General features: G+C 33.7%; 1 protein-coding gene and 2 long non-coding RNA genes across 3 annotated transcripts; 1 reads left to right on the plus strand and 2 right to left on the minus strand.

Moving 5' to 3' along the window:
• Positions 1-738: 738 nt before the first annotated feature.
• LOC307154156 (uncharacterized protein) lies at positions 739-14924 on the minus strand. The gene is made up of 15 exons (XM_079898927.1): positions 13193-14924; positions 12771-13053; positions 12370-12476; positions 11334-11496; positions 11167-11248; positions 10896-11006; positions 9814-9855; positions 9238-9703; positions 8934-9094; positions 4722-4950; positions 4534-4598; positions 4231-4380; positions 2275-4147; positions 1998-2162; positions 739-1824 (listed from the first exon to the last, which is right to left on the minus strand). The coding sequence occupies exons 3-15, from the start codon at positions 12470-12472 to the stop codon at positions 1604-1606; spliced, it is 3831 nt and encodes a 1276-aa protein (XP_079755053.1). The 5' UTR covers positions 12473-12476; positions 12771-13053; positions 13193-14924; the 3' UTR covers positions 739-1603.
• Positions 14925-17043: 2119 nt separating this feature from the next.
• LOC307154158 lies at positions 17044-20477 on the plus strand. Its single transcript, XR_013820288.1, has 3 exons — positions 17044-18833; positions 19196-19266; positions 19605-20477. It is a non-coding gene; the product is annotated as an uncharacterized lncRNA (long non-coding RNA).
• A 334-nt stretch (positions 20478-20811) lies between these two features.
• LOC307154157 lies at positions 20812-23238 on the minus strand. Its single transcript, XR_013820287.1, has 2 exons — positions 22307-23238; positions 20812-22151 (listed from the first exon to the last, which is right to left on the minus strand). It is a non-coding gene; the product is annotated as an uncharacterized lncRNA (long non-coding RNA).
• Positions 23239-24469: the final 1231 nt, after the last annotated feature.

Raw genomic sequence — 24469 nt, forward strand, 5'->3', positions numbered from 1 at the left:
ATTTTATTTATCTGCAAAATTATGTTGTATACTTACAGTTTTGCACAATATATGCTCTCAAAACAACATGCACCCTAAAAAAAACAAAAAAAACATTTAGCAGTTGTTTAGCAGGGTCTGTGTAACCTTTTCTGAAATGTTTTTTTTTTAATAATATATATCGTTATCACAAGAGGCTGCAATGTATATCACAATATGGATTTTAGGCCATATCGCCCATCCCAAATTGATAGCCTATAGTAGTTGATAATAACATAGGCCTACCTAATGTTGCCTACGGACGGTAACAGTACAGTAGTAACCTTTTACAGTCTATGAGTAGAACAGCTTTCTCAAGCAGTTTATGATGCATTTTGGAAACAGAAGATGACCCCCTGGTATAATGCGCCACATGGCTTGAGAAACCCGTTCTCAAAGACTTACTTTTATAGTCCAGTTTTGTGTAGCACACATATTCTGAATGTCTTCGGCATAATTTAAATGAACCATTTTAATCTAGATTAATCTAGATTAATTTCAATATTAATCTAGATTAAAACAATTAATATATGCCCACCTCTACCGGAGGTCAAAACTCAAAGTTTTATGTTGATTTTCACATTTCAAATGTTCAGTTGGTTCAGTTTGAGTTTTGACTTACAGAATATGTAATGACGTAGTAATATTATTCACAATAACACTCATAAACCAGTTCTTGCAATTAGAATAAATAGTGAAAAAATGCATACCTACAGCATGTTGAATGAAATCAAGTTAAAGTTTATTTAAGGTCCACACACTCCTAAACTGAAGGTTTCTTACTTGCTCTTGCTGCACTCCTGACAACGGAAATGGTTTTTCACATAATAAACCATTCAGTTTATCACATAGAAAATCTCATAAGCTCACTAAAAGAGCCCCCCCTGCGGTAGTGCAGACTTTCCACCCTCAGTGATGAGTGCCTAAATGTATACCACAACATCAACGATATATTGCTTCTGAAACAAGTTGCTTTGCTTTATATAAAATAAATAATTAAATAAATAAAAGGGTAACACCAAATAAATTATATTAAAAGTTACAAATACCATGAAATATATTAACGAAAAGCACGTGTAAAATAGTGATTTTTTAAAACAACTTAAAAAAAGACAGAAAATGATCGATCACTCAAATAGTTTGGACATAGTCAATCATTTCAATGTTATGACACACTGACGCTCCATTTACATGAACTACCAATGTTATGACACACTGACGCTCCATTTACATGAACTACCAATGTTATGACACACTGACGCTCCATTTACATGAACTACCAATGTTATGACACACTGACGCTCCATTTACATGAACTACCAATGTTATGACACACTGACGCTCCATTTACATGAACTACCAATGTTATGACACATTGATACTCCATACGCAAGCTCCCAGTATTGTGACATAAAACATTGATACTCCATACGCAAGCTCCCAGTATGTGACATAAAACACCGATACTCCATACGCAAGCTCCCAGTATTGTGACATAAAACATCGATACTCCATACGCAAGCTCCCAGTATTGTGACATAAAACATCAATACTCCATATGCAAGGTCCCAGTATTGCTATAGGTTCAATACTGTAGACACAAATTTCTCTTGATAGTGATTATTCGGTTGTGCACAAAGTATTTTACTGCTTTCCATTCTCTTTCATTACCAATTAAAATCTTGTTTTCATTTAAGAATCTTTCACAATCCACTTTTCCAGGGACTTTCATTTCCTTTAGGAAATTCTTGAAATGATGTTCAATAATTTTACTCTCCTTCTCTGACCAGGTCTTTCTGGACTTTCCTGTTAAAATAAATTAAGAAATTAAGTAAGTAAATCAAATTAATTGAATTAAAGAATAACCAAAATTTGAATAATGTAGATTTTACAAGCTGAAGAGCACAGACAATTCTTAAAATACATGTCAAGATGTTTCATGTAGATACAATTTTTTTATGCAAAGTGGAATAACAAACCCTTTTTATTTAAAGGCAGTGGTGAAATCCTAAAGAATGGAACTGCCTCTCTTGAGGCTGCGGTCGTTATTGAGGTGGCAGCCCTTTTTTCCGAATGATCATCCTCTGTCATCCTTTTTTCAGATTCAGCATCCTCTGTGTCTGAGTTGCTGGAGCCCCCTTCAACTGTAACAAAATGAGCATTCACATTCTTTAAAACTAAAAGTAGATTTTTACAAAGTGTGGACACTATGAATTGTTTAAACAAAAGACATATACACATAAGTAATTTACTTACAGTTGATGTTTGGCGTTATGTCCTCCAGAGATTTTCCTTTAAATTTGCCTATTCCACTTTGCAGGGCAAACAGAATTCTGCTCACTTTTGCAACTTGTAAGGTTTCTTCAGGCAGTCTGTAAAACTCCCTATGGACTTCAATGTTGTGACCCATGAAAGTTGCTAGTTGGTCTAGTTCATGCGTTTGCAGGTTAAGTAGCTGAGAAACTGTGGCTACATGTTTTCTCAACTTTGTAGATGTAATGTTTTCTGGGTTTTTAGCCCCACAGCTTTCTGCAAATCGCTTTAAGCAGTCACAACCACGGATGCTCTCCTGTGATCCATAAAAAGGACGAGCAAATATGTAGGGATTGCTAGGGGAAATCCCAACATCTTCTCTAGTTTTAATTAGAAGTTCCACAGATTCTGTTATATTTGTGGGAAATAGTACTGGTACTTTGCGGCCTCGTTTCCCCCGTACCTCTACTCTGGTGAGATTCTTACAGAGTTTCTTCTCAAAAGGTGAAAGGCTCTCCATAATTTCATCCTGAATCATCTGTTTGTTTCTCTGCAGGTATGTTTTGACTTCCATCCTTGAAACCTCACCTTCTCGACGCCGATTGAATAATATTAGCTGTGCTAGAGTCACCTGAGAGAGATCACTCCATGACCTTTGTGATGTGTGTTCAATGTGTGCTTTTTTGTTGACCTCCTCAAGACACTTTAGATGATCATGGAGCTTCTTTATGTCTTCTGCTAAAGGCAGCATTTGGGGACTGTTCCACTTTTTCTGGTACAAAGTTTTCAGTGCATTAGATGAAACATGAATTGTCCATTCTAGTTCAATTAATTTACTGAATTGCTCTGCTCTTCCCTTCAATGCATCATCCTCTTGACGTAAAGCCTCTCCCTGCAAAATATATGACACTTTCACAAGGGAATGACGCAGTTTCAGTGCTGTTGAAGGGACTGAGAATCGGTTGGTTGAGGAATCAAATCCAGTCATCTTTTTTACTCCCTCAAGTACTGTGTTGAACTTTCCTGGGTTGATCAAGTCCTTCAAAGCAACAATGTCTTTATCAATAGTTCTTGTCACTATAAGAAGTCTGGCAAGTTCTCTCATCTTATTTCTAATGTCTGCCCGGTGCCGTGAAACTTCTCCGTTTTTGAGGAACATTCTCTCACCCAGTGACAGAATCAACGGGTCAGATTTCACCACTTGAGTAACGGTATCATATGTCATATCTTCAATAATATTTTTAAGTCCACTAGAAACGTCAGAGTCCATTGGCAACAACAGAGAACAACTTGCCTGAACTTTTCGTTTCACTGGCATATTTTCTTTGTCTTGTAATTTGCAACGTTTGTGATGTCTCCAGAGATCTGTTTTGACATACATAGCAAAGCAAAACTTGCAAGGCAGATAGTCTATTGCTGTTGACTCACGAGTTGCTTGTCTTTTTGGTATGATCTGTCCTTTCCCAGAGGATAGGACTGAACTGTTATGGTGGTAGTTTCCCATGTTCCTTACTTTGGTTAATAGAAGAGTACGCATGTTTGAGCCTCTGTTGTGTGCAAGTGCCTTTGCAACTTCAACTTTTTCAGAATGTTTCTGCTGTAGATGTCTTGCAATTTTTGGATAAGGCTTCTCACAGTAAAGACAGTAATTCTTCTTGTCATAGATGCGTTGATGTACACTGTTTGAGGACATTTTCACTTTTATTTGATTTTGTTGAGAGCTACAGCCGTGGGCACTTTCATCTATTTCTATCCAACTCTTCATAAGTGGTTTTCCTTGGATGCGTTCTGCAACATGTCCTTTAGCTTTTTTTGTGTCGTCTTCTTCTTCTTCTGAGATTTCCAGGGAAAAGGAAACCTGTTGTTCAGTGTTGTTCTGAAATAAAGAACCACACAACTGAAATGTATTTGTAAATAATAACAATGTTATATATTATAAAGTATAAAACCCTTAATTACCATTTCAGACTCATATAAGTCCTCCTCAGTGTGAGAAGATGAATCCATCTCATCACTGCAAACACTTTCTGGCTTATCACTGTCGGTACTCTCTAGGATGTCCATCTCATCTGACGTTTGGGGACAGAAATCTGCTGTATGGGTTCTGTCCTGTAAAACAATAACAGTGTGTGAAATCCATGTCCATGTTTGTTTTCTATCTAGAGCCTGCTGATTCTAAAACACATACTGTGTTTTAGAATCACTGTTGTCTTTTTGGTCTTAAACTTTTTTTTTTTTTTTATGAAAATGAAAAGTACTTACTTCATTTTCATTCACATTGCTGTAGTTGTTTGTGATTCCAGTGTAATCCGACTGGTGTATGAAACCTGTAAATGCACAACAATTGTTAAGGATATCCAATAATTTAAGGATTTTTTTTCTACATTCTTGTAAAATCTACAAAGTTTTATTAATGAGGTGAAGAGAAAAGTGTAAGTCTTGGAACGTACATGTGAAAGACTGAAGGCATTCCTCAATGGTGGGACGTTCTTCGATTGAATTAGACAGCATTCTGCTAATAATATATTTTTGTCTTGTCCATCTTTCTTCACATTGAAGAGTGAAGTTACCCATTCTGACATTTTGAGATAGCCCAACTGGATCCTTGGAGTAGGGTGTAGTTGTCTGATAGGGGTGTTGCCCATCCGTCAGGATATAATGAACCAAGCATCCTGCTACCTACAAAATAAAATAATATTTACAAAAATTTCAGAAATGGTCACAACTAAACTGCAGAATGAATGAAGATGATTAAAATGATGACAAAATGCTGCTGTGCTCAAATGAAAGCTGCTCGAATATTAGCATTCAGAACAATTGAACATAGAACAAATGTATGCATTTTTGACAGAACTGATTACAAATCATATTGATCACATACTAAAATAGTATTGTAACTGCATACATGTAACCTGTTAATCCATTTGAACCCAAACCTAAGAATTGTCATCCCCAAATTAAATAGGGGATGTTCATGAAGTTCATTGTTCATGACATTTTTGGAATAGAAGCATAGTTGTAGTCTAATTTTAACCCTTTCATGCATGAATTATGATAACCTTAGTCAGTATTTTTTTTCCCTATGTGTTTTTATTCCTCTTAGGGCATGAAAAACAAGATTTTTTACAAATTTTTCAAAGAGATCTTCAGGTGTCCACTTGAGTGGACAGCATGCGGTTATGGTTAAAAACGAAGATATACTGTATTAAATATAAGACAATAATCAAACAGATAAAGTATGTGAATTTAACAAACTAATCAAAACAATTATATCAAATCATGTGAAACTGAAAATATAAAATATATACAACAAATATAAATTAAAAATATTGGAAAGGCTTCGTACAACTTCATACAAGTTGCACTTCGCGTATCTTTGATATCAGAACATGAGGACGTGATTCCATCAGAATTTTCTACAGACTGTCAAGGTACAACTGTGGAACCCACTCAGATGTTCCCTCCAGTGCACCAGAGTATGGAGATTTACCCTTATTAGCTGATAATTCTGATTATGTTCAAGATGGACATGCACATTTCTATCATAGCCCTCCTCTGAGAAAACCTAGCATTACATTTTTTCAATCTCATCTGAAATGATCAGTGTTGGATGTAATGCATTACAAGTAACATGCATAACACATTCAGATTACTTTTTGATGTTACAAGTAAAGTAATGTGTTACAAGTAACATGCATTACCTAATCAGATTACTTTTTGATCTAACAAGTAATTAACTACAAGTAATGTGCATTGCCTAATCAGATTACTTTTTGATGTAACGAATATATAAACGCATTACAAGTAACATGAATTACGTATTCAGATTACTTTTTGATGTTATGAGTAAAGAAACGCATTACAAGTAACATGCATTACAAATTCAGATTACTTTTTTCGATGTCAATGAAAATTACATTCTAATAATACAAATACATTTATTTACAGTAAAAAATTCACTGCAGATCAAGTTTTTAAGTTTTAACATTCCCATTATAATTATGAATTGTAGCTGAAATATAGCAGTTGATGCATGACGTCCACTACAGTGGACATGTGATTAATCAGAGTTTTCTCTCAATCTAAAATCAAAACTTGGAAAATTTTACTGTGATATGACTCATTAGATATTGCTTGAGTCTCCTAGGATAGAAGGAATGGGTGGATATTCCGGAGCAACTTGGCATGTCTGACTGACCCTTGGCCATCTTGGTTTGGAGGGGAGAAAAATCGAAACACAACGGCTTGCCCTTGGTTGCAATTTATAGGATGATGCACCAGGGTCCAATGAGGCTGATGTGCAACTTTGCCATAAAAACCCATGCAAATTCAAGAAAATGCTTTATTAATAGCTGTCCACTGTAGTGACCACTATACGTGAAAGGGTTAAAGAAGACACTTCGCAATTTGTTGTCATAAAATCATAATTACAATCATTAAGAAACATAATATATAGGCTTAAGTGTATTGTAAAGTTTTTAGAAAATATTTTTCTCATTGATATTTTATGACAAAACAGAAATTGGTTCTTGTTAAAGTACAGAAACCCAATGAAGCCACAGACCTGACCATGTTTAACTTAAAATCTGCAGATGATAACTCTAACGGCCAGATTAATTTACAGATTGCTCCAGCACAAACCCTTTCACATCTACTGCAGTCAGATTCACCCGTGTTCACTCTGAAGGAATCACTCACATGGCTGGTGCACTTGTAATGACACATGAAGGATGTTAAGAGGCTAAAAGCAGGTTTAGTACTTGCCCCATTGAAGTCAACAGGGTGCAAATTGTAAAAAGAGGATAACGGTGTAGGCAACACCGATTTTTGTCGTTCAAATTTACAAAAAAATGTGCTCAATGTTAAAATTCTCAGCATCAAACCAAGACAATTTATTAGATCAAAACCATGTTATCAAAACTTATAAGGCCTTTCAAGTATTTAAAATACATTCTCTTTGTGATCTGATGAGGCTTAGAGGATAGGATAGTTTACATACTGTAATAAAGGCTAAAAGCTATAATAGTTAATGGCTATAATAGTTAATGCACTTCACAAAATTGATAGCAAAAAAAAAAAAATATTTTCTTTCTCATGGTATTTTTATCAATATGGTACACAATTATCCTATTGAATCGTTAGGGTCAAAAGTACTCACAAAGTAGTCCAATTACATTACCTAAAATTATTTAGATTACAGGATTGTAAATTATTTGTAAATAATATTGTAAATTATTGTAATAAATTTAATAAATTGTATTTAGATTGTAATCTAGATTAATCTAGATTTCATCACTGACTGCAATTTGTGTCATGTAATTTGGAATGAGTAACTGTGTACAATACAATACTTAAGTTATAACCAGCACTGTGATTGGAAAATCATGGAACATCATAATTGTATTTGTTTTAGTAAACGTTCTTGACTTTCTGCACAAGGTCATAATTATTTTGTTAATGAATGGATGCTCTATACCAGTTTTTAATGCTCTATACCAGTGGTTTTCAAACTTTTGAAATGACCATTTATTTATTTTTTGTTTACTTTCTATCACCTTATTTGTGGAGTAAAATGAAACTAACTCAGCTGCATATTTTTGCAGTATTTTATTTTATTGATTTATTGAATATTTTTTTTTAAATCAAAATATATTTAGCATATTTCCTTAGGCCTATATAATATTATTTTATATTATTATTTTAATTTAATTTTATTTCATTTTTATGTAAGTCCATTTTCATTAAATCATCAAGACAACCCATTTTTTAAATATTGGACGCGACCAAGGGTTTGAAACCCGCTGCTCTTTATTGGTTACATTGATTAATTTAGGATAAAAATATAAATAAATAAATAAATAAAACTCCACTCTGAAATGTGAATTAATAATGAGAATCCATCAATATTTTTCCAAATGTGTTCACTTTTGAACTAAAAACCCAGAGGAATGCTGGAAAAGTCTCAGTTAAGTAAGTTCCCTGGTTCCCTGAGTAGGGAACGGAGACGTTATTCGTCGTCACGTCGTAACTCGTAGTGACTATGAAAGGGAACACTTTATTTTGATGGTCCCTTTTGAACATTCTACTAACTATAAATAAATGTGCAGCTACATGTCAACCAACTGTAATTACAGTATTAGTAGACTATATCTGCTTAATATCTGCTAAAATTTGACTGTGATAAACCCCAATAGACATTATACTGACTAAATATATAATACATGTCAACTTATTTTTACTCTAACCTACATTTTAGTCTCTAGTCTACTTATACTCCTGTAGTACTCTAATGAGAATTAGTTCACATGTAGTTGTAACATTACTTATAATCAACAGAATGTGTTAAAGAGACCATCAAAATAAATTGAGACCAAACATTGTGTAGTCAAATGCTTTCATGATGACCATATAGCAGATTTTTTCCTTTGACACAAATTAAGAAATTAAATTACAGTCACCATGAGATATTTATAATAAAACAGAGGTAAAACATTTTTAGGATTGAGTCTTAAACCTTTTAAATAATGTATAATTTGCCTTTTATTATTATTTTTACATTAAATCTTAAAGTAACTTTGATATAGTGTAATTAAAAAACACTTCTGTGTGCCGGCGTCCTCCCACAAATTAACAAGTTTTAACATGATATTTTCAACCCTTACCTGGATATCTGATTCTTTCTTGTACTTGTATTGCATGCCTCCAACATCTTCATAACTCGACCAAGAAAAAGATCCAGCCATTTGAGAGAGCAGTGTGGTTTGTGCCAGATCAAGTTTTCTGCTTGCTCCAAAGTCTGCGATGTACAGTTTATTGCTTATATCTGTAGAAAAGTAAAAATGCTCACAAAAAATGTAACACTTAAAATGATATCCACATTATCATATGCTCATGCATTTTAAATGAAAATTTCTGCTGATATTACAGGATAATTATAGCTATGGCTAATCCACAGACTGCTCTTACCAAACAAAATATTTTCAGGCTTCAGGTCTCTGTGCAAAATTCCATATGAATGCAGTTCCTGAAGTCCTTGCAGTAACTCCTGGCAGATCTCTAGTCTTCGATTCTCTATCAGGCTTTTTCTTTCAGGAAAATCCTTGTTTTCAATCAGCTCCATCAGACTATATTCACAAAGAGGTGACACAAAATAGGCAAAGTAAGTGTCTTCCAACACTGAAATGTGTTGCAGAAGGTGCTCTGCTTGTAAATTTTTTGAACTCAGGAAATGAGCCATTTCCAATTCAGTTTTGGAAACATGTTTGGCAACTCGTTTCACTGCAACTTTGCAGTTGTTGAAGACTCCTGGGAAAATCTCAGCAGCATTGCATCCATTTGCAATCTTCATTTCTGTGTTGATAACAAGGTCATCCATTTTCATCAAACCAGGCTTTAAATCAAAGTTTTCAAATGAATTCTTCCATCGTGATTCCTGTAAAATGCAAAAAAGCAAAAGCATATTGAAATGTAAGAAATGTTTTACAGTGTATATAGTTATTAGTAAACTCAGCTGAAGGAACAGACCTCTCTATATATATTTACCATATTTTCCTTGATCTCTCTGAATGTGGAAATACTGGTTTTCTGAAACAAATTACATTAAAAGCAATCATTAATGTAGTTAACATGAACATATAATGAGCACCACTTTTACAATATTTCTTAATAGTATGTAATGTTAATTTCAACATTTAGTAATGCATTATTAAAATCAAAAGTTGTATTTATTAACATTAGTTATTGCGTTGTAAATGTACATGAACAAGCAATGAACAGCTGGAGTTTAATTAACTTACATTAACAAAGATGAATAAGTATTGTACCAAATGTGTTGCTTTTAGATCATGTGAATTAAGACATTAACTAATGTTAACAAATGAAACCTCATTGTGTAAGTGTTACCTAAATAATTAGCTTTTTTAAAGGTAAAAATTGTACAGCAGTATTGTTGAGGATAAGAGAATCTTGTAACACTTTACAATAAGGTTTCATTAGCTAGCATTAGTTAACAAACCAATAATGAACTGCGCTTATACAGCATTTATTAAACTTTGTTAATGTTATTTTCAACATTTAGTAATGCATTATTAAAATCAATTAGGTAATACGTTGTAAATGTACATGAACAATCAATGAACAGCCGGAGTATCATTAACTAACACTAACAAAGATGAATAAATATTTTACCAAATGTATGGCTTTTAGTTCATGCAAATTAATACATTAACTAATGTTAACAAATGAAACCTTATTGTGTTACCATATAAAAACTATATAAGTGTTACCTCAATAATTTGCTTTTTTAAAGTAAAAATTGTACACTTAAACAGCATTTATTAAACTTTGGTTATTGTTAATTTAAAAATGTACTGATACATCATTAAAATCATAAGTTGTATTTGTTAAAATTAATAACACACTGTGAAGTAACATGCACAAACATTGAAACAGCTGGATTTTAACTAATATTAACAAAGATTAACCAATACTGTAACAAATGTATTGGTCATTTAGTACTAATGTTAACCAATTAACCTTATTGTAAAGTGTTAGCAAGTTTTCCTCACCACTTGATAAAATAATGAAAATAAGACACCAACAAATAGAAATAGAAGTTTAAATACCTGTCTCCATGGGCAGTTAGGATCTCCGTAGTCGTATAAAATTTCTTCTCCTGCATTGATTTTTGTTAACGCAAATGCACACAGATGTGGTCTTTTCTTTTCATCCATTATCTATTGGTTACAAAAGCACACAAACACACAAATGAAAACAACAAAAACATCATTTGAAAAGTCGCCTAGTTTTTAATAATGTCAAATAATGCTACAAGATGAGGCTGTATAAAAGGTGTAATTGAAACAAAGAATAAGAATACATTAAAGACAGACTTACTATTTTAATTTTGCTGTTTGGCTTGATGTGGTCATCATTTATGAATCGTCCTAGTCTTTCTGTATCTTGACTGCCATCAACACTGTGTGGTGAAATATTTTAAAAACACTTTTGAATTGTCATAATGGTATTATATTTCATTGGAACATTCATTAATTTAATCTTACCAGTAAGATTGTTCCTGAAAGGAGTAGAAATACAAAAATGCTGCATTTTCAGCTGAGTAGTCTTTGAACAGGTTCTCTCCTTCAGATCCAGTGATGTGTCTTCCAACATACTCCAACAGGAATTCACCTGGCTCAATGTGTTTTGTGGCAATTACTCCAAAACCTAATAAATAGTATAAATACAAGTAAATTAATAGTATGATAAAAGATTCATGAAGTTATTCAGGTTGTCTAAATTATTTTCAATGGTATTGTTACTTCGAAAACAACTGTATCTACATCTTTATAAAAGTGTAAAAAAAATAATAATAATAAAAAAAAAAAAATCAGATTTTCTGTCTGAAAAAATCAGACACTAAATATTCATCATTTCCATTATTACACAGGCCCCTCACATTCTAACTGGCAGTTACTTACAAATAATATCAAGAGCACTCACACATTTACATAATAGTGTTTAATTTAGAGACATCAGCAGCTTATAACATAAATACTGGCAGGAAAACAGATGTAAATCCACCTTTAACTGGTCAAAGCAATCATGTTTTTTCCCCTCTTGCGTGTTTTGTTTTAACAGCCTGCTTTCTCTAGGTTCATATTTTAAACCCAACCCTTTGACATTAAAGGAATAGTTCACTTAAAAATGAAAATTCTGTCATATATACTCACTCTCATGTTGTTTCAAACCTGTATGAATTTCTTTCTTCTGCTGAACAGAAAGGAAGATATTTAGAAGAATGTCAGTAACCAGACAGTTTCTGATCCCATTGACTTCCATAGTAGGAAAAAAATTATACTATGGAAGTCAATGAGACCAGAAACTGTCTGGTTACTGACATTCTTCTAAATATCTTCCTTTCTGTTCAGCAGAAGAAAGAAATTCATACAGGTTTGAAACAACATGAGAGTGAGTATATGATGACAGAATTTTCATTTTTAAGTGAACTATTCCTTTAATTAGTGACCACACTTAGCTTTTATTTAAGTTTTGCAAAGTCATACAGTATTGATGGGAGAATTGTATGTAGTAACTTACCTTTCTCTTCACTCATGAATTGTTTCTCAAATGTGTCTTTATCTTTGCCAGAAGCAATGAAGTACAAAGCTTCTTTTTCAGGAAAAACTCTTCTGGGTCTCATTTTCCTGTGAAATATTTAAAATTATTTTATGTAGGATTACTTCATATGCAAAATAAATAAATAAATAAATAATACCTCTTTAGAATTTCATAGAAAATAAATGATTGAAAAGATGACACCGTGGGTAACAATTTAAAATGTAGTAAAAAAAAAAAATAAAAAAAAAAAAATTACCAACAATCTGATTATCAATAATATTACCGGTAATATACATGCATATTTACATTGTAAGAGGATATCAATATTTGATAAAATTAGCATTTACAAATTATCATAAAATATATAATGTTCAACTTACCTCTTAATTTGGAAAGAAAAAACTGAGATGAGAAATGTCTCAGTGCGCTTTTTATGAGGTTCTTGGAGGTAGATACAGTCTTTAAACTATAACAGAAAGATAACTCTCCAATGTAGGAAACAATCGCGTATAGGAGCTGTCTTCCAAATGGCAAAACTGAAGTGTGAGTTAGGAACATAGAATAGATGATACACATGCTGCTATCTGAGCAGTGATTGGGCCGACGCCCACAGATTAGCCACAATTACCCATCATTACTATTGGTTCTGTTATGCAAATTTATCTGTGAATGAAATCAAACAGCCAGTTCAAAATAAGTGTATAGTCCATTGTTTTTAAATTCAGTTCAAATTGTAAACATCAGTTGGATCAGGAAAAATTCCTTTTCCTCAATTACTATTACATACATTATAATTACTCACTTTTTTTCTGTACGTATAGAGCACAGAGCACAAACCTATACCAGTGGCAGATAGAAATGATAAAGTTAATAAAGAAAAAAAGTAATTTCACACAATGTAAATAAATATAAAAATATTCTCATTTAATGTAAATCAAATGGTTATATAGGACGTAGCATTTACCATGGGCATTCATATTTATGTTGGTTTAACTTAACTTGTATAGCACATCTGAAAAGAAAGCTCATACCACTTACTTAAGAGTACCTTGTGTTGAATCACAAAAAAAAAACAACACTGCGTATTAGCTGCGTATTAGAATTGATCTCAGTCCACATTAAAACGACTGCAAACGCGGATCACGTGACCATTCACCAACACTGGGCATGTGCGTGCCGGTGTAAACCTAGAGACTTTCAAGCATAGACTGTAAAAAATGTTTTCAAACATCAAAATATCATTTATTAATATGTATTTGTGTCAAAATGACATATAAACATCTTTTCCTATTCCATTTTGCCAGAAAACGCTTCCAACACGCTTGCGTGTCGCAAGAAAAATAGGTGTCGGTTATATTTCTAGCATGCACGCGTTTACCGCGCCTGAGACGCGCCAGTTTCTTACTGTAAGAAACTGTTCCAGCGGGTGAAGTTTACTGGTACTGAATATTACCTGTGTATACTCCATGACTGGTGACACCCAATCATAGAGCCGAGCGTGAGCCTCTGCGTCATCGTTTCTAAAGTCCTCCGTTTTGACCCGTCCACTCTAAAACGCCCTCCGGAGATTCAAAACGAAAAACGGGTCGGCAGCGTTTCTAAACTTCTCCGTTTTGGGTCTCCGTTTTTGCCGTTTTAGTGTGGACGGGAGGTGCAAACGTAGCAAAAAGTCTTCGTTTTTAAACGAAAATGCAGTAGTGTGGACGGGGCCTAAGGTAAAACTTTCACAGTCTGGCCTATGTGTCTATGACATGCTGTCCTTTGAAGCTCTTCTCCATAGAAATGCAAATTGCCTGCGGGGGTATTTGGGGGGTAGGGTAGCAGTCCACCCAAGGACTGGAAAACAGCAGTGAGGAACCATCTGATCAGAGCAATTGGGATATGTTTCAATCAGCTCTGTAATTTATATACAGTCAAGTCACACCACAATTATTTATACCACTTTATACATTATAATTCTTTAAAATGTTCTAAGACAGCCCCCATTTTACCAGGTGGGGAATAAATGAGACACATATTTTAAAGGTATACAAGCTCAAATATAAAAACTGTAATACAATTGATAATAATTGATAATACATAATTTAAATATGTTTTCAGTTAAAACAGCTCAAACATGCGTCTGAGAAAGCGTTGTCTGTGAAACTGGGGGCATAGTTTTAGAGACACCAACCTCAAATTTGAATCTTAAAATATGCCATTGTTTTGTCTCAAGATTCACACCAGTAATGTTTTTTTTTTCTTTGCACATTTATAAAAGCTACTTAAATGAAAATGAAATGATAAAATGAATCTACTTTATTTTTTTATTTATTTTTTACCAAACGTTGAAGTATTAGTTCCAACCAACATTTGTAAACAGCATCGCAGAGTTGTGGTTTGAACGACAGCTCTCGATCTGTGATTTGAAGCATAGTTTCAAGTTTACATGGCATGTGGACTCAATAAATCATTATCTTTACAAAAATAAGCAAGCTGACATTCAGTACAACCTGTGTCTTTTATTTAGAATACATACAAATGTAATTTAAGTCTTTTAGTTTGTCAAGAGATTTAAAGCACCATTTTTGAAAACTGCGCAAGCTCTACTATGTAAGAACAAGCCTATGATTGAATCTGGAAATAAATCAAAATAACTGAGTGAAATTAAACACAGTCATGCCATGTACTAACATTATATGTTTGATATTTAATTTATATCAAAACATCTAGCATTAATTTGATCTCAAACAGATTCATTAAATAAATTATACAGATGATAAAGCCTACTTGTTACAACTGAACTGGTTATTTACAATGTTTTGTATAGACAGCTTAGATGAATAGCTTATTTAAAACAATTATATAGTCACCCCCAATTTTGGTGAGTGATGCATTTATGACATACCAAAAATATCAAAGTTTCTGCTCAGAAATCATTCTGAATAGGCACATAACCAACATATATTTAGAAAGCCATCACTTGAGTGTTTACAGTTCAAGACTAAAAATTTATCAGACTGTTATGAATATTGAGATATATAAGCTCAAACATAAAAACATCAAATATTAAGAATATATTTATTAAATGTATAAAATATTCTGAGCTTCAGAATATCAAATCTGAGGATGATCTCTAAATGCATTTTATGAAGCCTATTGTAAGACCAAATATCTTATTCCCCTGTAAACACTCATGTAGAGTCATTGACTCTCATTGTCATTTAGAGTCATTGACTCAACATGTCTGGTTGGTCTGGTGAGGAGAAATGGCCCATTCATGTAAATCGACGAACATTTAGCACCTTTTCAAGAGACTTAAAGGGTTAGTTCACCCAAAAATGAAAATTCTGTCAGTAATTACTCACCCTCATGTTGTTCCAACCCCATTAGACTTTCGTTCATCTTCGGAACACAAATGAAGATATTTCTGATTAAATCTGAGTGCTGGATCACTCCTCCTGCAGGCTTATGGACACCTCAACTTGCTGGCCCAGAAAATGTATTATAGACATTGTTAATATAGTACAAGTGACTCCAGTGGCTCAATCTTAAGTTTGTAAAGCGACAAGAATACTTTCTGTGCGCAAAAACAAACAAAAATAACGACTTTATTCCTCTTTTCATTTCCTTCTCTCTGGACCTCGAGGTTTTTTTTTACATAGTGTAATATAACGTAGCGGGCTATTGGGCGACTGTGGTCATGTGTGATACGTGGTGACGTGAAACACAGACGCGCTACGCTATTACACTACGTAAAAAAAATCTCTCAGATTTCATCAAAAATATCTTAATTTGTGTTCCGAAGTTGAACGAAAGTCTAATGGGGTTGGAACAACATGAGGGAGAGTAAATACTGACAGAATTTTCATTTTTGGGTGAACTAACCCTTTAATCTTCATTTTTCTTTTATTCTTATTCTTTTGTTTGAATTCAGTCATTAATGCCTGTATCCCTGTATTTTTTGCTTGGTCATCTAAATCTCTGTCATTCCACTATGCAAGAGCAATACATCTATTATCTTAAGTCTTGTTAGAAAACCAACAACAACAACAACAAAAAAAAACTGTTCTTGAATTAAAAAAAATAAATAACATGATTTTATGAAATAGGAAGCTCATGTAGAAGGTGCATTAGCTCAACAGGCAGCCTCAAGCTACATGACACAATATCATTTATTAATATTACACTCTCACTTAAAGCTCACTTTAAAACACAATTGAGTATTTGTATCATATTTCGGTCGCAATTTAAAATGGTTTCAAGTCAAAAAAGATTATTTAAATATGTTATAGGCTATTTTGCATTTTTTTATGAAGCAATGGGCTATTTTTACTCACATGCATACTGTAAACATTCTTTGTTCCTATACAATAACCAAAATCGAACGGAAATCAAACACACACAAAACAGAATAACTTGAATCCTGCATTTATTAGCTTCTTGTATCAGATGAAGAGATGTGTTTAGTTTTGTTTGTCCACAGTGTACACAGCACTGCGTCATCCAGAAGGACAGCCTTATGGTCACGTTGGTTCACCATGAGATGATTGACAGCTTTACAAACGAATCATATCGAACTGATGTCATCACGTTTGCTGACGCAAATCTGGAAGAGCAGAGTCATCGCTGGCTCTGTTAGCTGTTTGAGCTCTTCAGATTGCATAATTCAGTGGGAAATAAATAGAAATATTATTCTGTATGACGATATCATATCAATTATTTCTCCAAATGTGCGCATCATTGGCCTAATAGCCCTGGGAGATCGTGGATATTGTATGTAGGCCTATATAAACACAAATAAACTGGAGATGAGATGAATGGCTGCTGTATGAGTGATGATTTCTATTCAAGATAACGAACATTACAGATTAATTATTTTGCACTTCTGGAATAAATTAAGAAACTTATCTAACTTCAAACCAGTTTAATTATAAACAGTGGTCAAATATCAAAGCTGGGGTCTTAAACCTTCCTAATGAAGCTCAGTTTGTGCAGATCAAGTAGGAGTGTGATGTTTTAAAGAGTAATAAATAAAATAATCTGGGGCCACCAGTGATCCTTGACAATCAAGGGGTTAATTATGCCTCTGATTGTTTTACTTCTGGTATATCTGCTTGGGGAATCGAAGCATTTAATGTCTCCTATTAACACCCGGTCTCCACTAGATAAAAACAGTCTGTCAGGTCACAGCTGTAATCACCTGTGATTATCATATGTAAAGGCAAATGTATAGGAAATCGTTAACCACACATTCCAAAAGAAAAAGGTTTAAGCAGTATGTAAATGAAATGATATTGCTGTTTTTTGTAACTAAAACCACTCAATTCACACTTGTGAATTGCAGCTATTCATGGATTCACGTCTGGTTCATGATCACCCTTTTCAGTGTTTATTCTGTTATGATAAACAGCTGGATAAACTTAATTTACTATGAAACTAACCAACAAATTAGTAATTAACTAAGAAGAACTATATTAAACTAGGCATATATATTATTTACTGTGTTTTATCTTTGATCATAAGGTTAATTAATGGAAATTTAGAAATAGTGCTATCCATTTTACAAAGAGGTTTCATTTGTTAATTTACCATAAACTATAAATAAACGGTTGTAATTTTATGAGCTCATATGAATAAGTTATCTAAAATAATACACTGTGCATTAATGTGTGTATGATGTTATTGGTTAGTTCAGATAACTGTATGCATTACATAATCTAAATGAATAGAACCTTACTGAAAATGTAATCCAAAGTGATGATGCATTTAAATTGAAGTTGTGCTGCAAGATTAATGATATTAAGAAAGTACTGGTCCATGTATTGTTTATTTGGAGTTCTGCATACTTAATATAGTTCACTGTTTACACCAATACATGATATAACCCCATATGAGTTTATTTATTTTCACTTTAAAACAGATCTTGTAGAGATTACCATATTGTTGTTTTATTTTCTACCCCAGAAACAAATCTATATAAATCTATATATATATTGAATGTGTGTGTAAATATTCACTGATACACTTGGTGTCATATGGTGTTTGTTATTTCTTTGGGACATTTTAACTAAATATATTTTATTAAAACTAATCTGAAATAAATAATATGGTCTATTTCATGTGACTTTCAAAAATGTGTATTATAAGTAAGTCTTAAACTTTTTTTTTTTTTGCAGTGTACTAAGTCATAATTAAGTGTTTTTGCAACAGCATTATTTTCCAGGGTAAGCTAAGCAACAATCACCCACTTGTACATATTTGGAGGCGCCAGTTTGTTTCCAATCCCAGAGAAATTAGCATTTCTATAGCAACAGTTATCTGGAGACCCAATCACTGTCCAGAGATGGTTGGGGTTGTGGGATATAATCACAGAACATTCACTCTTTCGTGTCTTTTGGAAGTGTTTGTCTCTGTTTGAACCTTGCGTTTTTGAAGGAGGAGAACATATTCTACAACATGAGGTAAGTTCAGCATTTTGATTGATCTATTTATAAAGAAAATAAATAATTACGCTGTTACAATTCAGAATTTCAAATTGGTTTCATTAGTAATTGGTATCTTTATAATTTATATTTTTGATACTCCTTTTTGCGGATAGTTAAAATGTCTAGAAGAGTAATTTAGAAATTTAGAATAATCCTTATTTTAGACTTGTAGTACCAACAATGATGATATTGCGTATATTTAAAATCATAATGGTCAATTTAACAAACATAAAAAACAATGTTTTACCAGTTATTCTACAGATGTTGCAACTGTTAAACATGTTTACGATTACTATTTTTTTACTTTCCTTGTTTTTTTTTTGTTTTTTTTTTTTTAGAAAAGTCAAGTCAACAGTTCATGTTGTTCAACAAGAACACTTCATCAGAGAATCCACTACTCAAAAGAAAGGTATGTTTCTGCTCAACCTATTGAACTATTTTAAAATGTTTTATTCAAATAGATTTTAACATTTACAATAATGCATGTAGTGGCAATCTCATTTCAAAATACACAAATGTTTAAGTGTTATTGTATGTTCGTTTGAAAATTGTAGATGTTTAAATCATGGTCCAGCCCTAGATTTTAAGATTGTGAGTTGTGCCTTTCCATGTTAAAGAAAGGCCTTAAATGTATAAAGTTTATTGTGACGCAGCTAATTATATTTTACAACAAATTCTAGAGCAATTGTGTGACTTCCCAATTGTGTGCTGCATAGTTAATCATTTGTATTGTAATCCTTTTATCAGGTGTGCACAGAGTTTGGATTATTGGTGACAGTTACATTAGACGTGGCGAAAAGCGAGCAAGAGAGACCATAGGCACCAATCTTGGAGTGGCTTCCCAGGTCCAGTGGTTTGGCAGGGGAGGCATGTGTTGGGGAGACCTCCTTCCCTTCTTCCAACAGTGCCTTAAAAGAAGGACTGCTCCGAATGTGCTAGTGATTCACTGTGGAGGCAACGACCTAGGACGTGTGAAAAGTGTGCTGCTTCTCAAAGCAATGAAGAGGGACCTACGTGACCTCAACAGACAGTTTCCCCAGATGAAAATTCTGCTGTCTTCAATAAACCAAAGGCGCCACTGGAGGCATGCCCCCCCGGGAAAGGTGGACAAAGTGCGAAAGTTTGTGAACAATGTGATGGCTAAGTTTGTTTTGTGTGTTAATGGGAGCATTGTACATCATCCACACATACTGTTTGAAAAGCCTGAACTATTTTTAAGTGATGAGGTTCATTTAAGCCCTAAGGGAAACGATGTTTTTTTAACTGATATTGGCCATTGTCTGAGACACCACAACCCATAAAATTGGTCTTTAATTACAGAAAAGAGGGTCTCAAATCATGATATCATTTTATAATTGTATTAAAATGTATACATTTTAAAAAAGAACTGCAAAATGTTTAAAATTCAAACCAAAGGAAGAAATAAAAGCATTCCCCTGACTTATTGCTGTGGTTGCATTTTATTTATCTAGTCTAGATCATTGTTGATATTGTAAATTAATAATTGGTGAGAATAAAATTAAAATTCTGTATTATTTGTTGATATGGAACTGTAGCTAGAGAGAAAAAATTAGGGACTGCATAAAAAAGCATATAAAATATATTTAAAGAGAGTGCGTTAAACAAGAAAAATAATATTATGAATGATAAGAAGCTTCTTCTCACATCTGCTTTTGAGCTATTGCTGCCAGGCCGTCTGTAATTTTTACCCCATTGTGTGGAAAACAGATTCAAATTAGCCTGGCTAATGTCAGACCAAGTCTCTTTTGAGCCTTGGTCTGGGAACCACGTGTTAATTTTCTCGTATTTGAGGCGTGGTTCACGAATGCCCAGAGCCGTTTATTGGGCGCTATGAATGTCTATCAAATGCGCCTGTACGTAGCTCATAGCCAATCGTTTCAATTATACCAGATGACGTATGTAGAGTGACAGAAATTCGACGAGGAAAAATACGATGGGTCAAAGATTTATTTGTACACAATGGCGTGAATATTACTGTTTGTGCAAGATAAACATGAGGGTAGAAGGTAACGTCGAGTCTGATGCCATGTTGGATCCATAGATATAAACAAACTGCTTCGGTGTCATCATCGTCTTGCTGCTCCCTCCCCATTCTGCGATTGGTTCCCTTTTTCATTGGAAAATCTGGTCTATGGTAGCCTGACGTCATCATACTCAGATTCTAGTCAGAATGTGAGTCTGATACTGGTCCATTGAACTTTGATTATGGGGCGTGTTTCAACCGAACTAGGAAAGAAAATGTCTCTGCACTCAATTGGATAGACCTACAACCAATCAGAGCAACGGAGTAAGTGACATATGTTTTTCATTCATGTTTCCAGTTGACAAATGCCTTGATCGCGGTTCTCTGTTCCTCTTTTAAAATGAATGCGCTGTCGATATCGTCTATAACAGACGCGATGGCGGAATCTACACATGATGTTTCATACAGAAAGTTCGGGAGAAGCTCGTTCAAATAATCAATCCAATCAACTTGTCATCAAACGATTGCCATGCCTACCTTATCAGCATGAAAGGAAGCATATATTTATTCACTCACCTAACATTCCTTGACAGTTTCAGCATCCCCCCAATCACTCTCGGCTTGTTCTTCCACAGCCTGGAATATGGGGGGAGTACCCTGGGTTCGGGCCGAATACCGAGCCCGCCCTCTCCTCGGACAGCACCCCAAATATGCATTTATTCTTTCTGACTTATTTATAAGTGTGAAATCTAAATTCTCCAGAGGCAGTCATCTTTTCTTTTACTGTCTATGCATCTTTGTTGTAAACGAATTCAGCCGGCTAGGTCTATGATGTCCAAACTGCCTAGCAACGTGAATAAAATCGCGCTGTGAGCAAGGCAGCATGGGGAAACCCAGGCTAGATTCAAATGGTCTTTCATAAAAAAAATAAAAAAAATAATCTAATATTTAAAATTTTTGATAACTGATGGTTTGATCATTCTATTTTTTTTTTATACTTTTTATGTTTGTCTTGCATATTGGTCTCTGATGCCTGTGTGAACATTGTATAATTAGACACACACACACACACACACACACACACATACATTTATATATAACTCAGGCTTTACCTTAATGTTAATAAGTGTTTCCTGAAACATTCTTAGTTAAGAATACCTTCTGTAAGTCATTCGTTCGTGGTTGGTCTGGAGCACTCTTAGCTATACCTTATCACTGTTGACAGTTCATTACGATAGTGGCCACCACTGTTTCTTTACATCTCAGTCTATACCAGTGGTTCCCAATCCTGGTCCTGGGGACCCACAGCTCTGCACATTTTATATGTCTCCTTTATCTGACACACCCAGTTCAGTTCATAGAGCTCTTTCCTAACGAGATGATGATCTGAATCAGGTGTGTTAAATGAGGGAGACATACAAACTGTGCAGAGCTGTGGGTCCCCAGGACCAGGATTGGGAACCACTGGTCTATACGAATATAATTCTGCTAATTAAAGTGTTTTCATGCAAACAACATTGTCATAACACTGAAGTGATTTTATGTTGTTATTAATTATATTATCCAAAGTTTTATCAACTGGCAAACCATTAGGCAGTAGATAGCTGTAAGAGTATGTTTAAACATCCAAACACCAAAACCTTGTGCTTTTGTAAAATAAAGATCTGCCTTTGTTTCAACTGTCTCTGTATCTGCGAGAATCTTTCTGAAACTAATAAAGTTTAAACAATGGCCTATTATCACACAAACATTGTGCAGAGGCCAGCTATGCAAAATTGTAAATGCCCCCAACAATGACTTAAAAATAATCAACAAAGGCTATAGTACAGTAGCCTACGTTACACTGAGATTTCATGTAGGAGCGGGATTTGAATGCTTGGGCAGTGAGCGATTGAGTGGAGCGCATTGGCATAGAGTGGAATATTGAGCGGAGCACACATGCTGAGTTATAACTATATATTCAGGATTTACATTTATATATTCAGAGTTTTAACTATATATTCAGGATTACATTTATGTATTCAGAGTTATAACTATATATTCGGGATTTACATTTATATATTCAGAGTTATAACTATATTCAGAGTTACATTTATATATTCAGAGTTTTAACTATATATTCAGGATTACATTTATGTATTCAGAATTATAACTATATATTCAGATTTACATTTATATATTCAAAGTTATAACTATATATTCAGAGTTACATTTATATATTCAGAGTTATAACAATATATTCGGGATTTACATTTATATATTCAGATTTACATTTATATATTAAGGGTTATAACTATATATTCAGGGTTACATTTATATATTTAGGATTTACAAATATATTCATAGTTATAACTATATATTCAAATTTACATAGAATTATTTCCTGTTTGGCCCCCCATAATATGTATACACACACACACAGTATATATATGTATATATATATATATATATATATATATATATATATATATATATATATATATATATATATATCGCTCTACACTGACCAACAGTGGACTTCTGCCTGCATTGGATCTCTGTGTGTGTGTGAACAGTTTAATTATTTTGTAACTATAACTATAAGTTATATTATATATCTTTTTTATATATGCAGTCCCTAACAATTAACTTGCCATTGCATACACACATACACACATACATGTCTATATTACTAACATAGGGGACTATCGCTCTACACTGACCAACAGTGGACTTCTGCCTGCAATGGATCTGTGTGTGTGTGTGTGAACAGTGTCTTTATTTTGTAACTATAACTATAAGTTACATTATATATCTTTTATCTATATGCAGTCCCTAACAATTAACTTGCCATTGCATACACACATACACACATACATGTCTATATTACTAACATAGGGGACTATCGCTCTACACTGACCAACAGTGGACTTCTGCCTGCAATGGATATGTGTGTGTGTGTGAATAGTGTCTTTATTTTGTAACTATAACTATAAGTTACATTATATATCTTTTATCTATATGCAGTCCCTAACAATTAACTTGCCATTGCATACACACATACACACATACATGTCTATATTACTAACATAGGGGACTATCGCTCTACACTGACCAACAGTGGACTTCTGCCTGCAATGGATATGTGTGTGTGTGTGAATAGTGTCTTTATTTTGTAACTATAACTATAAGTTACATTATATATCTTTTATCTATATGCAGTCCCTAACAATTAACTTGCCATTGCATACACACATACACACATACATGTCTATATTACTAACATAGGGGACTATCGCTCTACACTGACCAACAGTGGACTTCTGCCTGCATTGGATCTGTGTGTGTGTGTGAATAGTGTCTTTATTTTGTAACTATAACTATAAGTTATATTATATATCTTTTATATATATGCAGTCCCTAACAATTAACTTGCCATTGCATACACACATACACACACATACATGTCTATATTACTAACATAGGGGACTATCGCTCTACACTGACCAACAGTGGACTTCTGCCTGCATTGGATCTGTGTGTGTGTGTGTGAACAGTGTCTTTATTTTGTAACTATAACTATAAGTTACATTATATATCTTTTATATATATGCAGTCCCTAACAATTAACTTGCCATTGCATACACAC

Source organism: Squalius cephalus (assembly GCF_949319135.1).
Source record: "Squalius cephalus genome assembly, contig: scaffold_88, whole genome shotgun sequence".
In the NCBI taxonomy this organism is placed as follows: Eukaryota; Metazoa; Chordata; class Actinopteri; order Cypriniformes; family Leuciscidae; genus Squalius; species Squalius cephalus.

Excerpts from the sequence above, each read along its gene's own strand:
- LOC307154156 (XM_079898927.1), bottom strand. The coding sequence starts at position 12,472 with ATGAGACCCAGAAGAGTTTTTCCTGAAAAAGAAGCTTTGTACTTCATT. Across the intron at positions 11,497-12,369 it reads ATTCATGAGTGAAGAGAAAG|GTTTTGGAGTAATTGCCACA; the intron begins GTAAGTTACTAC and ends ACTATTTATTAG. Across the intron at positions 9,095-9,237 it reads GCCTGAAAATATTTTGTTTG|ATATAAGCAATAAACTGTAC; the intron begins GTAAGAGCAGTC and ends ACTTTTCTACAG.